The following is a 23,175-nucleotide window of genomic DNA, read 5'->3' on the forward strand; positions in this document are numbered from 1 at the left end:
TTACAATCTCCAGATTCTTCTGTATTTCTTGTATCCCACTAGTTCCTTCATTGGGGTATATGAGGGGTAAACTCTCTTATTCTTCATTTTAAGTCTGAAAATTTCTTACTTTTTTTTTTTTTTTTTTTTTGCTTTCATACTCTCATGACAGGCTGGATAAAAAATTCTTGTTTGTCTCTTGGCATTTTGAAAGCATTTCATTTTTTTTCTTACTTATGTTGTTGCTGATATGAAGTTCACAGTAAGTTCAAATGAAGATTATTTTTTATCCTTGATGTTCTGTAGTTTTCTTTCCCTGTGTGGATTTGTCTTTACTTAGTCCTGCTTTGTTCTCAGTGTGCACTTTCTATTCGAGGGTGTATAGCATTCCTCATCCTGGAAAATCCTCAGCAATTTCCTCTTCAGATATTTCTTCTGGGACATTCCTTTCATTCTCTTCTGATAGAACTCCTAGCAGCTGAATGTTGAATAGATTAGCCACATGATTAATTGTTCCAACCAGGACACTCTTTTGAGTGAGGGGACACTATCCAGATGAAATGTTAGGACAGATTTAATCTGGAACTATCCTGGGCACACTGGACATGCAGTCATCTCAAATCTTGGGGCTTTTGGCCTGTCCTCCCTGTCTCCTAACTCCTCTGTTATATGTTTTGGCTTTTTGCCTTTCTGGGTTACATTATGAGCAAGTATTTCTCTTTCTAGTCTAAAGATGATCTCATCAATTGCAACTTAAATATCCCAATTAGTACTTGTTCATTTGCAAAATGCAAAAAATAATCACAGGATCTGCCTTACATAGTTAATGTGAGCGTGGAATGTGTTAATTCGTGGAAAATGTTTGGAAAAGTGCCTCGCATACATTAAGCATTCAGTAAACATTACAAAGAACATTACAAAGACAAAAAAATTTGTCTTTTTTCTTACTTCGTCTTTATTTTTTTATGTTTTTATTTTTTGTTGTGTTCAGTTAGCCATTATAGTACATAATTAGTCATTGAAGCAGGGTTCAACGATTCATTAGTTAAATGTCACACTCAGTGCTCATCGTAGCATGTACCCTCCTCAATACCCTTGACCCTGTTTCTCTCTTCCCCCACTCCCCACTGAAACCTCCAGATTGTTTTTCAGTGTCCATAGTCTCACGGTTCATCTCCCTCTCTGATTTCTCCCCCTTTGGATTTCCTTCCCTTCCCTTAAGGTCTCTGTGCTATTGCTTATGTTCCACATATGAATGAAACCATATGATAATTGTCTTTCTTTGTTTGATTTACTTCACTTAACATAATCCCTTCCGGTTCCATCCGTGTCAAGGGAAATGGTGGGTATTCATCATTTCTGATGGCTGAATAATATTCCATTTTTTATATGGACCACATCTTCTTTATCCATTCATCTGTTCAAGAGCATATCGGTTCCTTCCACAGTTTGACTATTGTGGACATTGCTGCTATGAACATTGGGGTGCACATGCCCCTTATTTCCACTATGTTTCTATTTTTGGGGTAAATACCCAGTAGTTCAATTGTTGGGTCATAGGGTAGCTCTATTCTTAACATCTTGAGGAACCTCCATACTGTTTTCCAGACTGGCTGCACCAACTTGTATTCCTACCAATAGTGTAAGAAGGTTCTCCTTTCTCCACATCCTTGCCAACATTTGTGTTTCCTGTTCTAATAATTTTGGCCATTCTAACTGGTGTAAGGTGGTATCTCATTGTGGTTTTGATTTATATTTCCCTGATGGCTAGTGATGTTGAGAATTTTTTCATGTGTCTGTTAGCCATTTGTATGTCTTTTTTTTTCTTTGAGAAGTGTCTGTTCATGCCTTCTGCCCAGTTTTTGCCTGGGTTATTAGTTTTTTGAGTGTTGAGTTTGAGAAGTAAGTTCTTTATAGATCTTGGATATCATCCCTTTATCTGTAATGTCATTTGCAAATATCTTCTCCCATTCTGTGGGTTGCCTCTTTGTTTTGCTAACTGTTTCCTTTACTGTGCAGAAGCTTTTTAACTTGATGAAGTCCCAAAAATTCATTTTTGCTTTGTTTCACCTGTCTTTGGAGACATGTCTTGAAAGAATTACTGTGACTGATGTTGAAGAAGTTACTGCCTATGTTCTCCTCTAGGATTTTGATGGATTCCTGTCTCACATTGAGATCTCTCTTCTGTTTTGAGTTTATCTTTGTATATGGTGTAAGGGAGTGGTCCAGGTTCATTCTTCTATATGTAGCTGTCCAATTTTCCCAGCACCACTTACTGAAGAGACTGTCTTTTTTCCATTGGATATTTTTTTCCCAATTTGTCAAAGATTGGTTGACCATAGAGTTGAGGGTCCTTTTCTGGAGTCTCTGTTATGTTCTACTGGTCTATATATCTGTTTTTGTGCCAGTACCATGCTGTCTTGGTGATCACAGCTTTGTAATGTAGCTTGAAGTCAGACAACGTGATGCCCCCAGCTTTGTTTTTCTCTTTCATCCTTCCCTTGGTCATTAGGGATCTTTTCTGGTTCCATACAAATTTTAGGATTTTTTTTGTTCCAGCTCTTTGAAAAATGCTAATTTTTTTTTCCCAATGGTATTTTAATAGGGATAGCTTTGAAAGTGTAAATATCTCTGGGGAAGATAGACATTTTAACAGTGTTTATTCTTCCAATCCACATCAATAAAAGAAAAGATAAGAACCATATGATCCTCTCAATTGATGCAGAAAAAGCATTTGACAAAATACAAGTTCCACTCCTGATTAAAACTCTCCAGAATATAGGGATAGAAGGAATATTCCTCAATATCATAAAAACCATCTATGAAAAGCCCGGAGTGAATATCATTATCAATGGATCAGGAACACGACAGGGATGCCCACTCTCACCACCATTATTCAACATAGTACTAGAAGTCCTAGCTTCAGCAATCAGACAACAGAAAGAAATGAAAGGCAAATTGGCAAAGAAGAAATCAAACTCTTTCTCTTTGCAGATGACATGATACTTTATGTGGCAAATCCAAAAGACTCCACCCCCAAATTACTAGAACTCATACAGCAATTCAGCAATATGTCAGGATACAAAACCAATGCATAGAAATAAGTTGCTTTTCTATGAAATGTACAGAAATCTAACAATGTAACTATAGAAAAAGAAATTAAGGAATCAGTTCCATTCACAATAGCAACAAAAACCATAAGATACGTAGGAATATACCTCAATAAAGACATAAAGGATCTATACTTTATGTCTATATACATAAGTGTATATACATGAAAGAAATTGAGAAAGACACAAAAAGATGGAAAACTATCTTTAAATAGTATCTTTAAATAGTATCTATCTCTTTATAAGTTACTGAATGATCTAGTGTGCTGTTCATGGCCTCTGTTGCTTCACATGTTTATACTTTATAAAACTCTTTCTTGCTCTGGGATTCTGCCCTTTTAAATACAGTTTACACTTGTCTTATTTCTGCATCTTGAATTTCACAATGAGACTATGAATTAGAGGTTTTCCCCCTTTATTTGCTTGCTTTTGGTTCAAAGACTTCCTTGCTATAATAAGTTTTTCTGGGAACAAATGGTCCTGCATCCTAAAGTGAGTCTTCACGTTGGAGGCTTTGTGTTTCTTATGACACCCCCCAACCCCATCTGCTTGCATATAAATACAGGTGTAGTTTTTCAGTAATTGCCCAACATGTGAAACCTACACATTGATCTTAAAAAGAGACTATTTTATCATCTTCGAAAGATTCTCTGTGTACCTGGGAGGATTCAAGGGAAAAATCACCTACTCCTCATCATAAAATTTGTGGATTTCCAGAATCAAAGGGAAAACCCTGTAAGCATCCAAACAACAGGGTGTTACTTAGAAAACTAGATTAAGGGCAGAACCCTCTTTTGAAAGTAGAAACAAAGGAGCCAACAAAACAGTATTTGTAGAATGTGAGAGAATAAAATTGTGAATCAAGCGGACAGCATTTCTTGCTATGGAGAGCAGTAAAACATGGATAATAATTTTGTCTGGGATGGGGACAGAGGTCAAGACAGACAGAGATAACCAAACTAGTTTGCAGCTCTGATGTTTGTTCTTCGTTATTTGTACTTGTGTGTCTGCATGTACTTCTGTCTGAGCATGAATATGTCGTTTAAAAAAACAATTATAGGGGTGCCTGGGTGGCTTGGTCAGGTAAGTGTTGGACTCTTGATTTTGGCTCAGGTTATGATCTCAGGGTGGTGAGATCGATTCCCATGTCAGGCTCTGTGCCCAGCTTAAGATAGTCTCTTCTTCTGCCTCTTCCCTGCACTTCTCTCTCTAAAAGAAAAAGAAAAACAAACAAACAAAATTAAAAAAAAACCAAAAAACAAAAAAAACAAGACCAGTTTTGGAGGGCTTTGACCAGAATTCTCCTGTGTAAACTTGCAAAAGAGTATATATAAAAATACAAAATATATGAAGGTATTTTTTTTTGTTGTTGGTGGTGATCTTGTCTGGCATCTGTTACAGGGCAAGTACAGGATGTGCTTTTATTAATTTTTAAAAAGATTTTATTTATTTATTTGAGAGAGAGAGCAAGAGAGAGAGAGCCCACAGGCGGGGTGGGTGGGGGGAGCAGTGGCAGGGAGAAGGTGGAGAGGGGCAAGCGGATTCCAGGCTGTACCGGGAGCCTGATGTGGGGTTTAATTTCAGGACCCTGGGATCATAATCACAGCCAAAGTCAGACGTTTAGCTGACAGAGTCACCCAGGTGGCCCTGGGATGTGCTTTTAATAAACAATATTAAATGGTTATTACTGAGAGAGAGCAACATTAAAATGCTAGAAAATGTATGGGAGACTAATATTTCACTTCTAATAATATTAAAACATTATGTTTTCTTAGTTCTCTGAAATGTGTGGTTTCATTGTAAGTAACATTCCCCATGTAATTTGGTAAATTGAAAGGTCTTTATTTTTAGGATCGGAAATGGTAGCAGAACCAAGCTTTTATGAAATTTCAGGTTAAGTTTTATAAGTTAAATGTCCATCTTCTTCCAGCCACCATGGACGAAGGCGATCAGAAGATATTATTTCCTTTATAAAAACTGAAGTACATCTAGCTATTCCGAATGTGGTAAGTATAATTAAATATTCACATTAATACAATGGTATTTTGATAGTTTTTAAAGAAGTACAGCACTACAGCTGAATACATTTAGAATAACTGCTTGGCTCTATGCCTTTTTAGTATTTAACGAAAAGCAGAACATTATTTTAATCTATTATAAACAATTACTCTGCATAGTTGTTGCTGTTTTGACGGTTGGCATAAAAGAGGAGTTAAGCATCTAGTAAGCCATCCGTCAGCAAGTACTCTAAAAATATTCTTGTTTTTTCTTTCTTCAAGCATTAAATGATCTGAACAGTCCACCTCAGAAGTCCAGATCCCTAACCCCCCAACACATAACCATGAAGTAACCAAGAATAGCAGAAGAGAAAGAAAGAAAGGGCCTATGACCCGAGCACAGGGACACTTACGCCTTCTCCTGGCATGTGTTTCTACCACCATCCCAGCTGCCCCTTGGCATTTGGACCTCCAGGTCACACAGGCTGACTGGGGTCCATTTTGTGATGTGCCATGGGATAAGGAAAGGCAGGAATAATCCGTGACTCATCTCCCACCTTTGACACCAACAGAGTTTGGGCTCCCGGAGGAGAGCTTCTGGGCTTATTTGGCACACTTCAAAGAACCAAGGTCAAAACCTTGGTGGTATAGCTTCTTTAATCACTTTGCTTCCTGGGCTCCACACAGAGTCCACAATTTCTGGCTGCATCCAGAAATTTCCCTCACAGGGAAAGGATGACAAGGACTGTGCTTGACCTGTTTAGCCTGCAGGAAATGACAGAATGGGCAAACCTCAGGATAGAGAAAATCCACAGCCTATCCTCCTCTAACAGCCCATCCTCCTCAAACAGCCCTCTCCTCAGAGCAGCCTTCCACTGGGCCAGCTGGGGTTTTCCTACCCAGTGGGGAGTGATCTGGTGAGAAACAGAGGGATGGGTGGTACTTGGCGCCAGTACCAGGAGCCCAATTCTTCTCTCCACAGGTAATGATTCCTAGTTTGGATGACATTCAACAAGCCATCAATCGGATGATCCAGCTCACCTTGGAGGTCAGCAGAGGAGTGGCTCACTGGGGGCAACAGCAGACCCGTTACATCAAGCCTGGCATCACCAGTCCCAGCCGTACTGCGGCTGATGTGACCCCTGTAAACGCAGCAAAACTGGTGAAGAAGGAAGAGAGTAAGAATGTTAAAACAAATCTCAGATGAATACAATCTTAGAGTTGTAAGAACTAGTCAATGGTCTTTAGGACTCTTCTGGGTATGACAGCATGTAGATTTTTAAAATTTTAATTCCAGTGTAACTAACATATGGTATTATATTAGCTTCAGGTGTATAAGATAGTGATTCAACGCTTCCATAGATCACTCAGTGCTTATCACAATAAGTAGACACTTGATCCCTTTCACCTGTTGCCCCCAGTCCCCCGCCCTCACCCCCCCTCTGGTCATGATCTGCTCTCTGTAGTTAAGAATCTGCTTTTTGGTTTGTCTTTTTTTCCCTTTGTTCATTTGTTTTGTTTCTTAAATTCCACACATGAGTTCTTTCTCTGACTGGCTTATTTCTCTGACTTAGCATTGTACTCCCTAGCGTTATACTCCAGCCATGTTGTTGCAAAGGGCAAGGTTCCATTCTTTTTTATGGCTGATTAAAGTCATTTCTACATGTTTATTTGTTTAACTTTGCATTAAAAATTTAAAAATTAGTGTTTTCCATACTCCATCATAAATATAACACACAGACATTTTCTTTTTTTGAATTTTTAAAATTTATTTATAAACATATAATGTATTATTAGTCCCGGGTTATAGGTCCACACAGACATTTACATCCAGAGTTTGGACATAGGTGAGCAAGGATTTCTATCACTGCTCTACTATCATAATCTTAGATTCAAAGAGAAATTATAACAACGCTTAGTACTAATTCTACTTTCAGCATTGTATTTGGTCCAATGAACTTAGTTTGTCAGAACATGATACCTAACAGTTCTGAGTCATGTGTTCCTTGTACATAAAATACATATAAGCTATTCCCTTAAGTAATTATGAATGTGATACAGTACTGACCCAAAGTTTCATGGATGTTTTTGGACAGTTTTGTGAGAAGTAAAAATTGCATATATTTAGGATATAAATGTGATATTTTGATATATGTATATGATTACCACAAAGTAATTAACATGTCCATCACCTCCCACAGTTACCATTTTTTGGTGTACGCATATGGTAAAATAATTTTAAATCTACTCTCTCAGCAAATTTTAAGTATACAATACATTGGTAGTATCTGTAGTCACCATGTTGTACATTAAATCTCTGGACCTTACTCATCTTAAAATTGAAAGTTTGTACCCTTTGATCAGTATCGCCCCTTTCCTCCACCCCTCAGCGTCTGGTAACCATTGTGTTACTCTGGGTTACTATGGGTTTGGCTTTTTTTTTTTTACAATGGAATATTATTCTACTTTAAAAGAATGAAACCCTGCCTCTGGTGACAACAAGGAGAACCTGAAGGGTATTATACTGAATGAAATAAGCCAGGCACAGACAAATATCATGTAATTTCATTTATACATGAACCTAAAAGAAAAGTCAAACACTTCTTTCTAAAACTACATCCTCTCCATTGGTAACCAGTAAAATGTAAATTAAAAACAGTAAGATACCATGTAAGTTACATGAACAGGTGGCCCAGGCTCCATATGCCCTTTCTACGTTGCACCAACACTGCTCTGATTCTATCTGTGGTCTCATGGGGGTATTCCCTACAGCCAGCTAATGGAGGATGAAAAATCTCAGGCCCAGTCTATGTTGAGTTGGTTTGATATATTGGTGTGAGTTGAAAATGGACTATTGCACTATAGACTATAAGGAGTGGCCCTTAAGGACAGCAAGAAGGGTACTTTCCCCCAGTAGGCAGAGCTTCAAGCAGTATATCCTTTTGAAGGAGAGGTGAATGATCGAAAGCAAAGATATACATGACTCTTGGACAATGATGAGTGGCTAGACTGGTTGTTCAAGACCTAGAAGGAGCAACATTGAAAATCAGAGGCATGGAGGCCTGGGGAAAAGCATGCGAGTGGGTCTATGTATGCACATAAAATAGCTGGCAAAGGAAATATTAGTGCCATCCTTTTTTTTAAGAAATGTTAAATAATTTGTCCAGGGGCACCTGGGTGGCTCAGTCAGTTAAACTTCTGCTTTTGGCTCAGGTCAAGATCTCAGGGTCCTGGGATCGAGCCCTGTGTCAAGCTTGGTGTTCAGTGGGCACTCTGTTTAACGGTTCTCTCCTTCTCCCTCTGCCCCTCACCTCTTTATCTGTCTCTCTCTCTCAAATAAATAAATCTTTAAAAATATTTTTAAAATGACAATGGAAAAAGATTAGTCCACTGCCCTGGCCATATTCCTGCTGTGGACTCCATTACATGGCTCATAAACACAGCCCTGCCAGATGCTCTGATTAAGATGAGACCTTTATTTTCCAGATCATAAGTGATAGGACTAACCTATGATCCTAACCCGTGGCTTCTCCACAAAGGGCTTTTGTAAATTTGGAGGAGAGCTGAAGCCAGACTGGACACAGTCGTTTAGGTTCTTTTTTTCTGAGAACCTTCAGCTTAACCCACCGAGCCACCCAGGCGCCCCGAGAACCTTCTTCTAATATGGGCGATTAATGTTCTTTCCAACTAAGTTTGTGCTTAATGTTCAGTTAAGAACTAATAAGTTCAATAATGTTAATGTATAAAAGGCCAACATACAAAAGTATTTCTATAATGGTCAATAATTCAATTAGAATGTAATAGAATTATATGTCACTTATATCTCAATAAAGCTGGGGAAAATGTAATAGAAAAAATGGGTTTTTCAATAGCCACAAAACCATAAGGTAGTTAATAAATAAATGTAAAAAACATTTGCATAGCATTTTTGGAGAAAATAATTATTATGGAATGGTATAATGAAAAATAGGAATAAATCCACAACATGAAGAACTTCATTTGTTAGTTAATTTACAAACTTGATATAACTCGATAAAATTCCAATGAAATCACAACAGAATTTTTTATATAATTTGTTAAATTAATTTTCATTTTCTTCTGTAAAATTATATGGAAGGGTAAAGAGTCAAAAATAGCTCAAAATATTGAAAGAAAACAAGGTAAGGGGTCCTATCTTGACACATAGGAAGGAGTGTTATTATGATAGACTAATTAAAACAATCCAGTCTGTCTATTAAGACAGGCTAATTAAAACAACAAAATAAATGCTTCTAAATTTTGAGTGGTCCAAGAATAGATAGACCAGTGGATCAGGACAGAGGTACAGCAATACTTATATATATGAAAATTAGATATATGACACAGGTAGATTTACCAATCAAAGAAGAAAGAATGTGCTATTTATTTATTTATTCAAGATATACTTTTATTTCTTTATTCTTTTGAGAGAGAGCACAAGCAGGAGGAGAGGCAGAGGGAGAGGGAGAAACAGACTCCTTGATGAGCAGGGAGCTGGACTCAGGGCTTGATCCCAGGATATTGGGATCATGACCTTAGCTGAAAGCAGACACTTAACTGACTGAGCCACCCAAGCACCCCTTAAATTAGATTTTAAAAGCATCTTAAATTCATAACCCATTATTCTATATTTTGTAGCACTTTTAAATATATATATATATACATATATATATATATCCTATAACACTCTTTTGAGTCAAATATAACAAATATACTTATGACATTAGAGTAGGGAAAAATTCTTAAGACACATGAAAGTCAAACCATAGAAGAAAATATGTTTAAGTTTGACTTCTTTTTTTCCCCCCAAGCTTTTATTTATTATTTGACAGAGAGAGACACAGCGAGAGAGGGAACACAAGCAGGGAGAGTGGGAGAGGGAGAAGCAGACTTCCCACTGAGCAGGGAGCTTGATGCGAGGCTGGATCCCAGGACCCTGGGATCAGGACCTGAACTGAAGGCAGACGCTTAATGACTGAGCCATCCAGGCACCCCTAAGTTTGACATGACAATATACACCCTGATAACAGAATAAAGGACAAAATCACATGATCACCTCAGTAGACACAGAAAGGATTTGGTAAAATCCAGCTCTCTTTCATGATAAACATATTCAACAATCTGGGGACAGAATTAAACTTCTTCAACCTGATAAAGGACAACTATGAAAAACTTACAGTCAACATCCCACTTAATGGTGAAAGAATAAATTATTTTCCCATAAGATCAGAAACAAGTTAAGAATGTCAGCTTTCACCACATCGATACATTATACTGGACATTTGTTCTAGTGGCTTTAAAGATTTTTATTTATTTATTTGACAGAGAGACAGTAAGAGGGAGCATGAGAGGGGAGAAGGTCAAAGGGAGAAGGAGTCTCCTCGTGGAGCTGGGAGCCTGACTGAGGACTCAATCCCAGGACTCTAGGACCATGACCTGAGCTGAAGGGAGTTGCTTAACCAACTGAGCCACCCAGGAGCCCCTGATCTAGTGGCTTTAATAAGAAATTAAGATATACAGACTTGAAAGGAAGAGACAAAACTGGATTTATTAACAGATAACATTATCATGTAATGTTGATGCAAAAACATCCTCAGGAATATATACACATGTAAAACTATTAGAACTAATAAATGAGTTCAACAAGTATGCAGGATATAAAGTTGATATAAAGGCTTGATTATATTTCTAAATACTAGGAATGAACAATCTGAAAATGAAATTAAAAAAAATAATTTCATTACAATAATGTCACAAAAAATAAGTTTAACAGAAGTTCTAAGTCCTGTACACTGGAAGCTACAAAATGTTGCTAAAAGGTACACCATGTTCATGGATTGGAAGACTCAGTACTTACTGCTAAAATGGCAATTCTCCCAAATTAATTTATAGATTTAGTGGAAACTCCGTCAAAATCCTAGAAAGTGGTTTTGCAGAAATTGAGTTGATCCTAAAACTTGAATAAGGAATAAGAAAACTCAAAGAAGCTATAATAGTCAATATAATTTTGAAAAAAGATAGTAAAGCTAGAGTACTTGTATGAGTTGATTTCAAAACATACTATAAAGTTCAGTAATCAAAACAGTACAGTGTTGCCCTAAGGAGAGACATTTAGTTCAGTGTGACAGATAGGCAACCCAGATATAAACTTTAAAGTCAACTGACTTTCTTGAAAAAATAATGAATACTGTTTTTCTGAAAATAAATAAATTGGAAAAAAAAAAAAGTCAACTGACTTTCTGAAAGGATACCAAGTCAAAAAAATGGGGTAATGGATTGCCTCTTCAACACACAGTGCTGGAACAATTAGACATACATATACCAAAAAAAAAAAAAATGGAGTTGGTATCTTACCTCACAATATTAAAAAAAATTAACTCAAAGTCAACTATAACAAAGCTTTTAGAGGGGAGAGGGGTGGGGGATGAGTTAGTCTGGTGATGGGTATTAAGAAGGGCATGTATTGCATGGAGCACTGGGTGTTATTAGACAAAAAATAAATCATGGAACACTACATCAAACACTAATGATGTACTGTATGGTGACTAACACAGAATAATAAATTTTTTTTTAAAGAAAAGAAGAACTGAAACTATAAAAATTTTAGAAGAGATTATATAAGAAGTTAGGATTTGGGGTTAGATAACAATTTCTCGGAAAAGACAGTAAAAATGTGATCCATAACAAAGAAAATAGACCAATTAGACTTCAGCCAATTTAAAAATTTTGCTCTTCAAAAGACACCATTTAAAAAATTAAAAGGGGAAGCCACACATTTGGAGAAAATATTTGCAATTCATACATTTGATATAAAGTACTTGTATTCAGAATATATATAAAGAATTCAAACTGAGTAGTAAGAAGACCATCACCCTTCCCAAATGGGCAAAAAGTGAGTTCAACAAAGAGGATACATGAATGTCTAAAAAACACATGAAAAGATACTTAGCATCAATAGTTATTAGGGAAATGCAGGTTAAGACTATGATGATATACCAATGCACACCTACTGGAATAGATAAAAATTTTTAAAAATCTACAATAATAACTGTTGACAAAGAACTTGGAACTCTGATGCATTACTGAAGGGAATATATAGAAAGGTACAGCCACTTTGGAACTGGTTTGCCGCTTCCTTAAAAAGCTGAACATAACTCTGCCATTTGTCTCAGGAATTCCACCCCTAGGAATTTACCCAAGAGAAATGAAATCATTGGTCCATGTGAAGGTATGAATTTTCACCGCCAAATGTGGTGAAGCTATTTCTAATAGCTTCAAATTGCTAGCAAACCAGATGTCCAAAAGCCAGCCAATGGACAAAGAAAATGAGGTAGAGCTACACCGTGGAATGCTTCTGTGCAGTAAAAGGGATAGAACTGCCAGTACTTGCAACATTAGTTACTTAGCTAATTAAGCCAATACCTTGTAGTTTCTTTTGCTTTGATTTTGATTAAAATTAAGACAAAAGAGCAATTGAGTGACCTGATCTTAAGAAAAGACTGCAGCAAATTCAACAGGAATCCTCTTTTAAGAGATGCTTCTCGTCTTCGGCTAATTGTTGCCATGCAGAAACATGGGTCCTGTGCTACCAGATTAAAACTTTTCATTTTTATTTTTATTTCTTTTTAAAAAATTATTTGAGAGAGAGAAAAAGAGAGAGGAGGGATAGAGAGAGAATCTTAAGCAGACTTCATACCCAGCATGGAGCCCAGGGTAGGGCTTGACTTGGGGCTCCATCTCACAACCCTGAGATCATGATCTGAGCTGAAATCACGTAACAAATTGAGCCAATGAGATGCCCTAGATCAGATGTTTTTATTTAAAAAAATTTTTTTTAAGTTTTTATTTATTAACTGGAGAGAGAGAAAGCACAATAATAAGCACAATAATAAGCAAGGGGAGTAGCAGGCTCCACACTGAGCAGGAAGCCAGATGTGGGGCTCAATCCCAGGACCCTGGACCACGGCCTGAGCCAAAGGCAGATATTTAACTGACTGAGCCACCCAGGCACCCCAGATTAAACCTTTTTAAAAGAGAAGTTAGATCTGGCATTTTGCATGGAAGATCATGCTTTTTAATTGTTCACAACTGTTTTGAAAAAGCAAGGTATTATTTGGTCCAAACATCTGTGTAGTCTGTTGGATGGGGAATACTTGAGAATTTTGAGCAAAGCAGTGACATGATCAGATTTTGCCAAGAGATGTTTAAAGTCGTGGTTAATAGTGATAGCATGTTCTAGATATACCAGATGTTGAGCTAAGATGAACATATGTTGTCTCATTTAATCCTCACAAGTATTTTCATGAAGATTAAAAAACTGGCCTAAAGTTATTTAGATAATACGGTGCCTCTATTTAAACCACCATGCTTTTCTGTGGGGCAGCAATGCCAGCGCTTTTGATCTTTGCTTGGAGGACTTATTTGGCCGGGGGTGCAGGGGGAGGTTCATCAGTGTCTTTCTCTTCTCTGAAAAGAGTTTCCCCACATTAAAGAAATCTAGACCTCAGAATGTGACACAGTGGTTTAATAAGAGTAAATGAAGGCATAAGAGAATAGTTCTAATTACTTGGAGGGTCTTTTAAAAATGACAGCTTGAAAAAAGTTTATAAATATTAACATTGATAATATTTAAAGTTGAATATAGAAGTTATCTACATAGAAAAACATGTGACATCTGTTTTCAGGATCTTTTGAAGAAATTATTCCTGCAAGGAAGCTGAAGAATTTTTATCCGGGGGTAGCAGAGCACAAGGATATTTCCAAGTTGGTTCTCCTCCTCTCTTCCTCTGTGAATTCTCTGCGAAAGGTGGCTCATGAAGCTTTGCAGGACTTTCAAAAGTATAAGACGCTTTGGACCGAGGATCGAGATGTGAAAGTGAAGGTCTGTTTCTGCTACTTGTGATACATTCTGGGTTTGGGTTGTTTATATCTAACCGGTGGCAGAGGACCAGGAAAGTGTCAGTGACCATGACAGGAATTCCTGAGCAGAGGTCAGGAACCTGTAAATGCCCAGCTCCTAACACACTTGATTTTCTGCAGTCCTCCCAATGACACTCGGAGGCAACTGAAAGGAATGAGGCTCAGGCAGATTTTGTTTAATTTGCATAAACAGTTGAGTACCGATTACATTCCAGACACATTCAGAGGCTGGGTATTTGAGAGCGTGTCACACTTACATAGATACAGTGTCTTTCTGGTTAGAGACCCAAGGACACATGAATAACATTATTATTATTATTGTTATTGTTACTGTTATTCATGGTAGACTATGACATTCCCTCACATAACCTCATCTTCTGATATTACTGGCTCATCCCTCTCTTTACTGAGCTACTAGGCTCACATATGAGTGGAAAAATATATAAGCAAACAAAATAAAACAAAAAAATGCAATGTGAGATTTATACTATCAAAAAGCTAAAGAAAACACTGTTTCCTTACTACAGGAGTTTTTGGCTAACAACCCCTCTCTGACTGAAATCAGATCAGAGATTCTACACTTTGCTACTTTTGAACAGGAGATTGATGAGTTGAAGCCTGTTATTGTTGTGGGAGCCCTTGAAATGCACACAGGTATTTAAAAACTGTTATATATAGTATCTGTATTTTCACGTGAAATGTTGCTTTATTTAGAAAACAGTTATGAAGCTACTTTGGTACAATTTTATAAATATCAAATATTTCTGGACCATTAATATTATTCATATATATGTTATATATATGTATATATACAATGTGTGTCATATATATATTATTATATATTCTTTGCATATAATATTATATCAGGGTGGCTTAATATACTGAGTACAATGCAATTCCTTAACTGGCATTTAAACAACGAAGTGACAGGTGAAACTTTTTCAGGTTACTGTGAGGAAGGAATTGTATACATGAGATAGGAATGAAACAATTTGAGGTTTCCTGAGATGCTAATCCACTTGGGATTAGAGTATCAAAGGATGATAAGACAGCCACTTAATATCTGAAATAAAAAGCCCAACCTGATTTTACTGATTACAAGAGTAAGGGAGAGTGATGCTGGTCAGGCCCAGGTGTTCCTAAGAGAGTATACTCATATGGGGTGTCTGGGCAGCATGGGGTTTCAGGACTGTGGGTGTAAATAGGTTAATGCCATCTGTGGAAAGATGTTTACCCAGGTGAGGTTGTTGTTGATTGGTTGGCACACAGAGGCGGGTTTATCCATATGTTCTTTTTTTTTTTTTTTTTAAAGATTTTATTTATTTATTTGACAGACAGAGATCACAAGTAGGCAGAGAGGCAGGCAGAGAGAGAGAGGAGGAAGCAGGCTCTCCACGGAGCAGACAGCCCGATGCGGGGCTCGATCCCAGGACCCTGGGACCATGACCTGAGCTGAAGGCAGAGGCTTTAACCCACTGAGCCACCCAGGCGCCCCTATCCATATGTTCTTTTTGATTGGTTGACATTCAGAAGGGAGGGACTGATGCTGATTGGGTGGCAGAAGTATGTGACCTGAGGTCAGTCGGTCTATAGATTGGGTTTAAAACTGAGTTATGGTGGCTACTTATTGCCATGGTTACAGTGGTACTTTCTTGTCAGAAGTTTGTGAGGTTTTATTCTCAGAAGATATTTGAATGACCTATTTAACATCAACTATTTGCCTTAAGTCAATTTTCAGATCTATCCTTAAGGAATAAGGGTAACTGTGACTCTCAAATTTGACTATTAAGGTTACCCGACCTCTTTAACCCCATTCTTTCTGTTGGTGGTAATGACAGAGCTCACCACATGAACTGCTTTATATGGGACACTTAGCATACTACTTGGCAAATAGTTGATGTTCAATAAATATGAAATATCGTTATTGGTTTTTTAAAGGTTTATTTGTTTATTTGAGAGAGAGAGCGTGGGAGACGGGGGTGGGGGCAGAGAGAGAGGGACAGAGAGAATCTCAAGCAGACTCTCCACTGAACAAGGAGCCAGATGCCGGGCTTGATCCCACCACCATGAGATTATGATCTGAGCTGAAATAAAGAGTCGGCAGCTCAACTGACTGAGTTACCCAGTTGCCCCTTAAATGCTGTTACTATATCTATAAAGAAGGGATTTAATTTGGGGAAGAATCACAAATACTTGAAAGGAATATTTAGTTAGAAATCAGAAGCTATGTTTCAGGGGCAATAATTCCAAGAAGTATAGACTTCTGAAAAAATAGTTTACCTGTTATTATTACTATTATTTAAATTTCCTATTTGTTTTCTCATAGTGGTTAGCACTGTGATTCCTCATACAAAAATCAACTCCAGCTCAGTGTGAGAGTTGACTGGGGGCTTGATTTTAGAGAGAGAGAACTCAGAAATGGAATAGGCAGCAATGGTTCTAAAGAAGGGGGGAGATGGGCTGAATGCTTGGGAACTGAAGAAAAGGACAAGGCAGGCCCATGAGGTGCAGACCTCATGAGAGGATCTCTCAGTTGCAACCAACAAACTGGCTGTATGTTACCTCAGCTCCCAGGTCTAACTGTTGGAAGTTGGCGGGGAGCAGTCATGTTTCAAGTGCGGCAGGCCTGGGGGGTCAAGGGATACTAAGAGAAAATAAGAGGAATGTGTAAGGATTGATAAGATAGAGTTGACTAGTTGGAGCTGGGATCATCGAGTAGGACGGTGCAGTTAGAGATGCTCAGATTAGACAAGAAGGAAATAGTTTCAGAATGTCAGCTGTATTCCATTCTGATCATTCTTCCTCTTCCCCAGAGCCAATGAAATTGGCCTTATCAATTGAGGCTAAGGCATGGAAGATGTTACTCTGTCGCTACTTGAATGAAGAATACAAAAAGAAAATGTCAGACATGATAGCATTTATCAATGAATACTTGAAAAAGTTATCTAGACCTATTCGTGATTTAGATGATGTCAGGTTTGCAATGGAAGCCTTATCATCTATCCGTGATAATGAAATTCAAATGGACATGACTTTGGGACCAATTGAAGTAAGAAATGATCACATTTTTCTTTCTTGAAAATTTTTTTTTAAAGAGACAACACTAAAAAATTGATTCTGTTAACATCCTTTCTTCATCTATTTTATGGCACAGTCTGCCAGTTTCTCCTTTCTGATTTGGTGTCTTTGGAGGGGTTTTGACAATTACCAACAGTGAACAGTATACAAAGGAAATATTAATTAAATACTAATATATAATACAAATATATTAATAAAATATTAATTAAAATATTGATAATGCTGAACTGGTCTAGACCGTGTTCAGTTTTTTAGGCTAACACCAACATTTTACAAGAATGAATGCTTGTGTTGTCCATGTCAATCCCAACATTCTAGGCAAGTTCCCCAAATATCTTTGACTTTCTTTAGAAACTGCTTTTAGGTCTCATTCATGACCAAAGGCATGCTGAGGGCAGCATGGTGGGAAGAGTCCACTTAGGCTCAATAGTAGTCTGTTGGAACTAACATCAACCAGAGATGTTTTTAGGGTGGAGTAATATATTAGTTTCCTACTCTGGCTATAACAGATTTCCGTAAACTTAATGGCTTAAAACAACATAAAGGCGGGGGGGTGGGCGGTTGGGGTACCAGGTGGTGGGTATTATAGAGGGCACGGCTTGCATGGAGCACTGGGTGTGGTGAAAAAATAATGCATAGTGTTTTTCTGAAAATAAATAAATTGGGAAAAAAAACAACATAAAGGTATTATTTCACAGTTCTACAGATTGTAAATCTGAAAATGGATTATACGGAGTTAGAATCAAGATGTCAGAAGGGCTGTATTCTTTCTGGAGGTTCTAGGAGAGAGTCCATTCCTTGCTTTTTAGCTTCTCTTCTAGCATCTACAAGCCACCTGCATTCCTTGGCTCACAGCTCCTTCTAGCAGTGGCATCACTCCTGCCCTTGCTTCAGTTTTTACATCTTCTCTGGCTTTACTCTCCTGTCTCCCTCTTTCCCTCATATGGACCTTTGTGATTACACTGGGTCCACCCAGTTTGTCCAGGACAATCTCCCCATCTCAAGTTTTTTTTTTTTTAAACATAATCGTATCTGCAAAGTCCTTTTTGCCATGTAAAGTACCATATTCACAGGCTCTGGAGATTAGGATGTGGACAACATTGGAGAGGACCATTATTTTGTCTACCACAAGTCAATTATGACTAATATTTAAATTCCTGGCTCAAGGTGTTAATAAAAATCAGACTCTTAATTTATTTATTACTTTTTTTTTTTTTAAGAGAATGAGTGCACTTGTGTGAGTGGTGGAAGAGGGGCAGAGGGTGGGGAAGGGAGAGGATCTTAAGTAAGCTCCATGCTCAGTGTGGAGCCTGATGCAGGGCTCAATCTCATGACATTGTAATCATGACATGAGCCAAAATTAAGAGTTGAATGCTTAACCCACTGAGTCACTCAGGTGCCCCAGAAACCTTATTCTTCAGCATGAATTCTTTTAGTAAATCGAGTTGCCAGTCCATCCCTTTGACCATTCAAGTTTCTTTTCTTCAGAGTATCTCCACATCATTGTTTCATTCTGTTCTTTATATAGCCAGTGCATATTTTAATAGAGTAATGAGAAGATATTTTGCATGGTGTTGGACAAGATCAAAGAGGAGAGAGGAGAAAATGATCCTAGAGATATTTTCTAGGCTAGTATTTCTTTCTTTTCTTTTCTTTTTTCAAGTTTAAGCTCCAGCCCAGTGTAGAACCCAGTGTGGGGCATGAACTCATGACTGTGAGATCAAGACCTGAGCTGAGACCAAGGATCAGATGCTCAACCAACTGAGCCACACAGGTGCCCCGACTAAGATAGTATTTCAGTGTGATCTGCGTGTATCTCCATCAGAATCACCTAGGTGCTTATTAAATGTAGATTTCAGGACCCAAGATCTAGAGTCAATATCAGGTATCAGGGAGAATCTAAAGGTGCTTTATATGTATGTATGTTTAACTCTTCTGGAATATACTCTCTTCTTCTAAGAATAGGAAGACCAGGAATGTATTTCTAGAAGGCATCTAAATCATTTGGCATTTGCTTTTCTTATGATGTTTCTGAACTCTCTCTCACTTTCCAGGAAGCCTATGCTATTTTAAATAGATTTGAAGTTGAAGTGACCAAAGAAGAATCAGAAGCAGTTGATACCTTGAGATATTCTTTCAACAAATTGCAGAGCAAAGCTGTAAGTACAAACTTAATTCTTATTTTTATGTTACCATCTCTAGAAAAAAGTTTTATACATTTTAAAGCTTTAATATTATTGTTTTAACAGCCTTATTGAGGTATAATTTACATACCATAAAATTTACCATTTCAAAGTATACAGTTCAGTGATTTTTCATATATTCATAGAGTTGCACAACCACTGTAATTATCTAGTTTTAGAAGACTTTCATCTTCCCGAGAAAAACCCCATACCCATGAGCAGCCACCCCATCTTCTCCCTCTTTCCCTAGTTACTGGCAGCCATGAATCTACTTTTCCATCTCTATGGATCTGCCTTTTCGGGACACATAATATAGATGGACTCATACAATATGTAGCCTTTTGTGACTGGCTTCTTTCATTTAGCATAAAGTTATAATGTTTATCCATGTTGTCCTCTGTCCCACTGCTTCATTCTCCTAATGGCTGATGATGTTGAACATCTTTTCATGTTCTTACTGGCCATTCATCCATCTTGTTTGGAGAAATGTGAATTTAAATCCTTTGCTTTTTAACAAATGGGTTGTCTTTTTATTTTTGAGTTGTATGAGTTCATTATGTATTTTGAATATTTGGATATCCCATATGAAAGAATTTGTAAATATCTTCTCTCATTCTGTGGATTGTCTTTTCAATTTTTTTCAAGTTTTTATTTGAATTCCATTTAATGGTATAATATTAGTTTCAGGTATATAATATGGTGATCTAACACCTCCCTACAACACCTGGTGATCATCACAACAGGTGTACTCCTTAATCCCCATCACCTCTTAAACCCATCCCTCACCCACCTCTGCTCTGGTAGCCATCAGTTTGCTCTCTATCATTAAGAGTCTGTTTCTTGGTTTGCCTCACTCTCATTTTTCCCTTTGTTCATTTGTTTTGCTTCTTAAATTCCACATATGAATCCTATGGTATTTGTCTTGCTCTGATTGACTTACTTTGCTTAGCATAATACATCCATGTTGCAGATGGCAAGACTTCGTTCTTTTTTATGGTTGAGTAATTTTCTATGGTGTATATATATACCACATCAAAATAAAAAGCTTTACAACAAAGGCAACAATCAACACAACTAAAAGGCATCCTTTGAAATGGGAGAAGGTATTTGCTGATGCATATCTGACGAAGGATTAGCATCCAAAATGTATAAAGATCTCATAAAACTCAGCATCCCAAAATGAATTATCCCATTAAAAAATGTTTATAAGTCATGAATAGACATTTGTCCAAAGAAGACATACAGATGACCAACAGACACATAAAAAGATGCTCAACATCACTAATCTTCAGGGAAATGCAAATCAAAACTACCATATCACCTCACACCTGTCAGAAATGATAAAATCAACAATACAAGAAACAAGAAGTATTGGTGAGGCTGTGGAAAAAGGAGAACGGTCTTGCACTGTTGGCGGGAATGGATACTGGTGCAGCCCCTGTGGAAGGCAGTATAGAGCTTTCTCAAAAAGTTGAAAATAGAAACTGTCCTATGTTCCAGCAATGGCACTACTAGGTATTTATCCAAAGAACACAAAAATACTGATTCAAAGGGATACATGCTCCGTGATGTTTATAGCTGCATGATCTACAACAGCCAAATTATAGAAACAGCTCAAGTGTCCATCAACTGATGAATGGATAAAGAAGACATCTTTTTAGTTTCTTGATGGTGTTTTTCTTTTCTTTTTAATATTTTTACTGTTTTAAAATAAATATAAAATTTACCATCTTAATAATTTTTTAAGTATGCCGTTCAGTGTTATTAAAGACATTAACATTGTTGGAGTTACATCCCTGTAACTCCTTTCACCTTACAAATCTGGTATTTCATGTCTATTAAACTGTAACTCTCCATTCTCCCTCCCCCCCCAGTCCCTCATAACCACCATTCTGCTTTCTGCTTCTGAATTTGAAATGCAAATTTTAAAAATTTTAATGAAGTCCAGTTTACCTTTTTTTTTTTTTCTTTTGTCACTTGTGACTTAGTATCGTATCTAGAACATGGTTGCCTAATCCAGGGTCATGAAGATTTACTACTATGTTTTCTTATGTCAGTTTTATAATTTTAGCTCTTACATTTAGATTTCTGATAAATTTTTTTTGTATGCTGTGATTTAGGGGTCCAACTTCACCCAAAAAAGACATGTGGATATCCAGTTGTCTCAGCACCATTTGTGGAAAAAAACCATCCATTCACCAACAAACTGTTTGGTTTCCTTATCGAAAATCAATTGACCATAAATGTAGGGAGTTATTTTTGGCCTCTCAATTCTATTCTGTTGATTCATATGTCTATCCCTATGCCAGGAACTTACTGGCTTGATTATTGTAACTTTGTGATTGGTTTTATTTATTTATTTATTTATTTATTTATTTTTTAAGCATTTGACAAACTTTAATATCTGTTTGCAATCAAAATTCTCACCAGAGTGCATAGACCAGGAACATATCTCAACACCAAAAAGGCCATATATGGGGCACCTGGGTTAAAGCCTCTTCCTTAAGCTCAGGTCATTATCCCAGGGTCTTGGGATCGAGCCCTGCATTGGGCTCCCTGCTCAGCAGGGAGCCTTATTCCTTCTCTCTCTGCCTACTTGTGATCTCTCTCTCTGTAAATACATTTTTTTTTCATTTTAGTTCTTTTTTTTTTCCAATTTATTTATTTTCAGAAAAACAGTATTCATTATTTTTTCACCACGCCCAGTGCTCCATGCAAGCTGTGCCCTCTATAATACCCATCACCTGGTACCCCACCCTCCCACCCCCCCCACCACTTCAAACCCCTCAGATTGTTTTTCAGAGTCCATAGTCTCTCATGGTTCATCTCCCCTTCCAATTTACCCAAAAGCACATACCCTCCCCAATGTCCATAACCCTACCCCCCTTCTTCCAACCCCCCTCCCCCCAGCAACCCACAGTTTGTTTCGTGAGATTAAGAGTCACTTATGGTTTGTCTCCCTCCCTATCCCATCTTGTTTCATGGATTCTTCTCCTACCCACTTAAGCCCCCATGTTGCATCACCACTCCCTCATATCAGGGAGATCATATGATAGTTGTCTTTCTCCACTTGACTTATATCGCTAAGCATGATACGCTCTAGTTCCATCCATGTTGTCGCAAATGGCAAGATTTCGTTTCTTTTGATGGCTTCATAGTATTCCATTGTGTATATATACCACATCTTCTTGATCCAATCATCTGTTGATGGACATTTTTTTTAAATTATGGTAAAACACACATAGCATTTGTCATTTTAACTATTTTTAAAAAGATTTATTTACTTTTTTAGAAAGAGAGTGTGTGCACAGGTGAGCAGGGGAAGGGAAAGAAGGAGAGGGAGAGAGAGACTTAAGCAGAGCTCAAGAGCATGGAGCCACGCGCAGGCCTCCATCTCAGGACCCAGAGACCACAACCTAAAGTAAAATTAGGAGTCAGTTGCTTAACTGACAGCACCATTCGGGCACCTCTCATCTTAACTATTTTTAAGTGTACAATTCAGTAGTGTTATTCACATTGTTGTGCAACCAATCTCCAGAAATGTTTAATCTTGCAAAATTGAAACTCATAACTCCCTATTTCTCTCTTTCTCCAGTCTCTGGCAATTGCCATTCTGCTTCTGCCTCTATAAATTTGACTGTTTTTGGTACCTTATATAAGTAGAATTATACAATGTTCATCTTCTTGTGACTGGCTTATTTGAGTTAGCATAATGTCCTGAAGTTTCATCCATGCTGTACCAGGTGACAGATTTTTTTCCTTTTCAAGACTGACTAATATTCCATTACATGTATAAGCCACATTTTGTTTATTCATTTGTCTATCAGTGGACACTTGTGTCTCTTCCATCTTTTGGCTATTGTGAAGAATGCAGATATTGGCTATTGTAAA

General features: G+C 37.5%; 1 protein-coding gene across 1 annotated transcript in view; it reads left to right on the plus strand.

Moving 5' to 3' along the window:
• DNAH8 (dynein axonemal heavy chain 8) overlaps positions 1-23,175 on the plus strand; it is a 336,143-nt gene that overhangs the window by 95,614 nt on the left and 217,354 nt on the right. Inside the window, exons 24-29 of the mRNA XM_044250418.1 lie at positions 5,020-5,095; positions 6,069-6,264; positions 13,789-13,985; positions 14,551-14,677; positions 16,837-17,072; positions 19,156-19,260. Of these exons, the coding sequence (XP_044106353.1) occupies positions 5,020-5,095; positions 6,069-6,264; positions 13,789-13,985; positions 14,551-14,677; positions 16,837-17,072; positions 19,156-19,260 (937 nt within the window). The remainder of the gene's footprint in view (positions 1-5,019; positions 5,096-6,068; positions 6,265-13,788; positions 13,986-14,550; positions 14,678-16,836; positions 17,073-19,155; positions 19,261-23,175) is intronic.

Source organism: Neovison vison, chromosome 1 (genome assembly GCF_020171115.1).
Source record: "Neovison vison isolate M4711 chromosome 1, ASM_NN_V1, whole genome shotgun sequence".
Classification (NCBI taxonomy): domain Eukaryota; kingdom Metazoa; phylum Chordata; class Mammalia; order Carnivora; family Mustelidae; genus Neogale; species Neogale vison.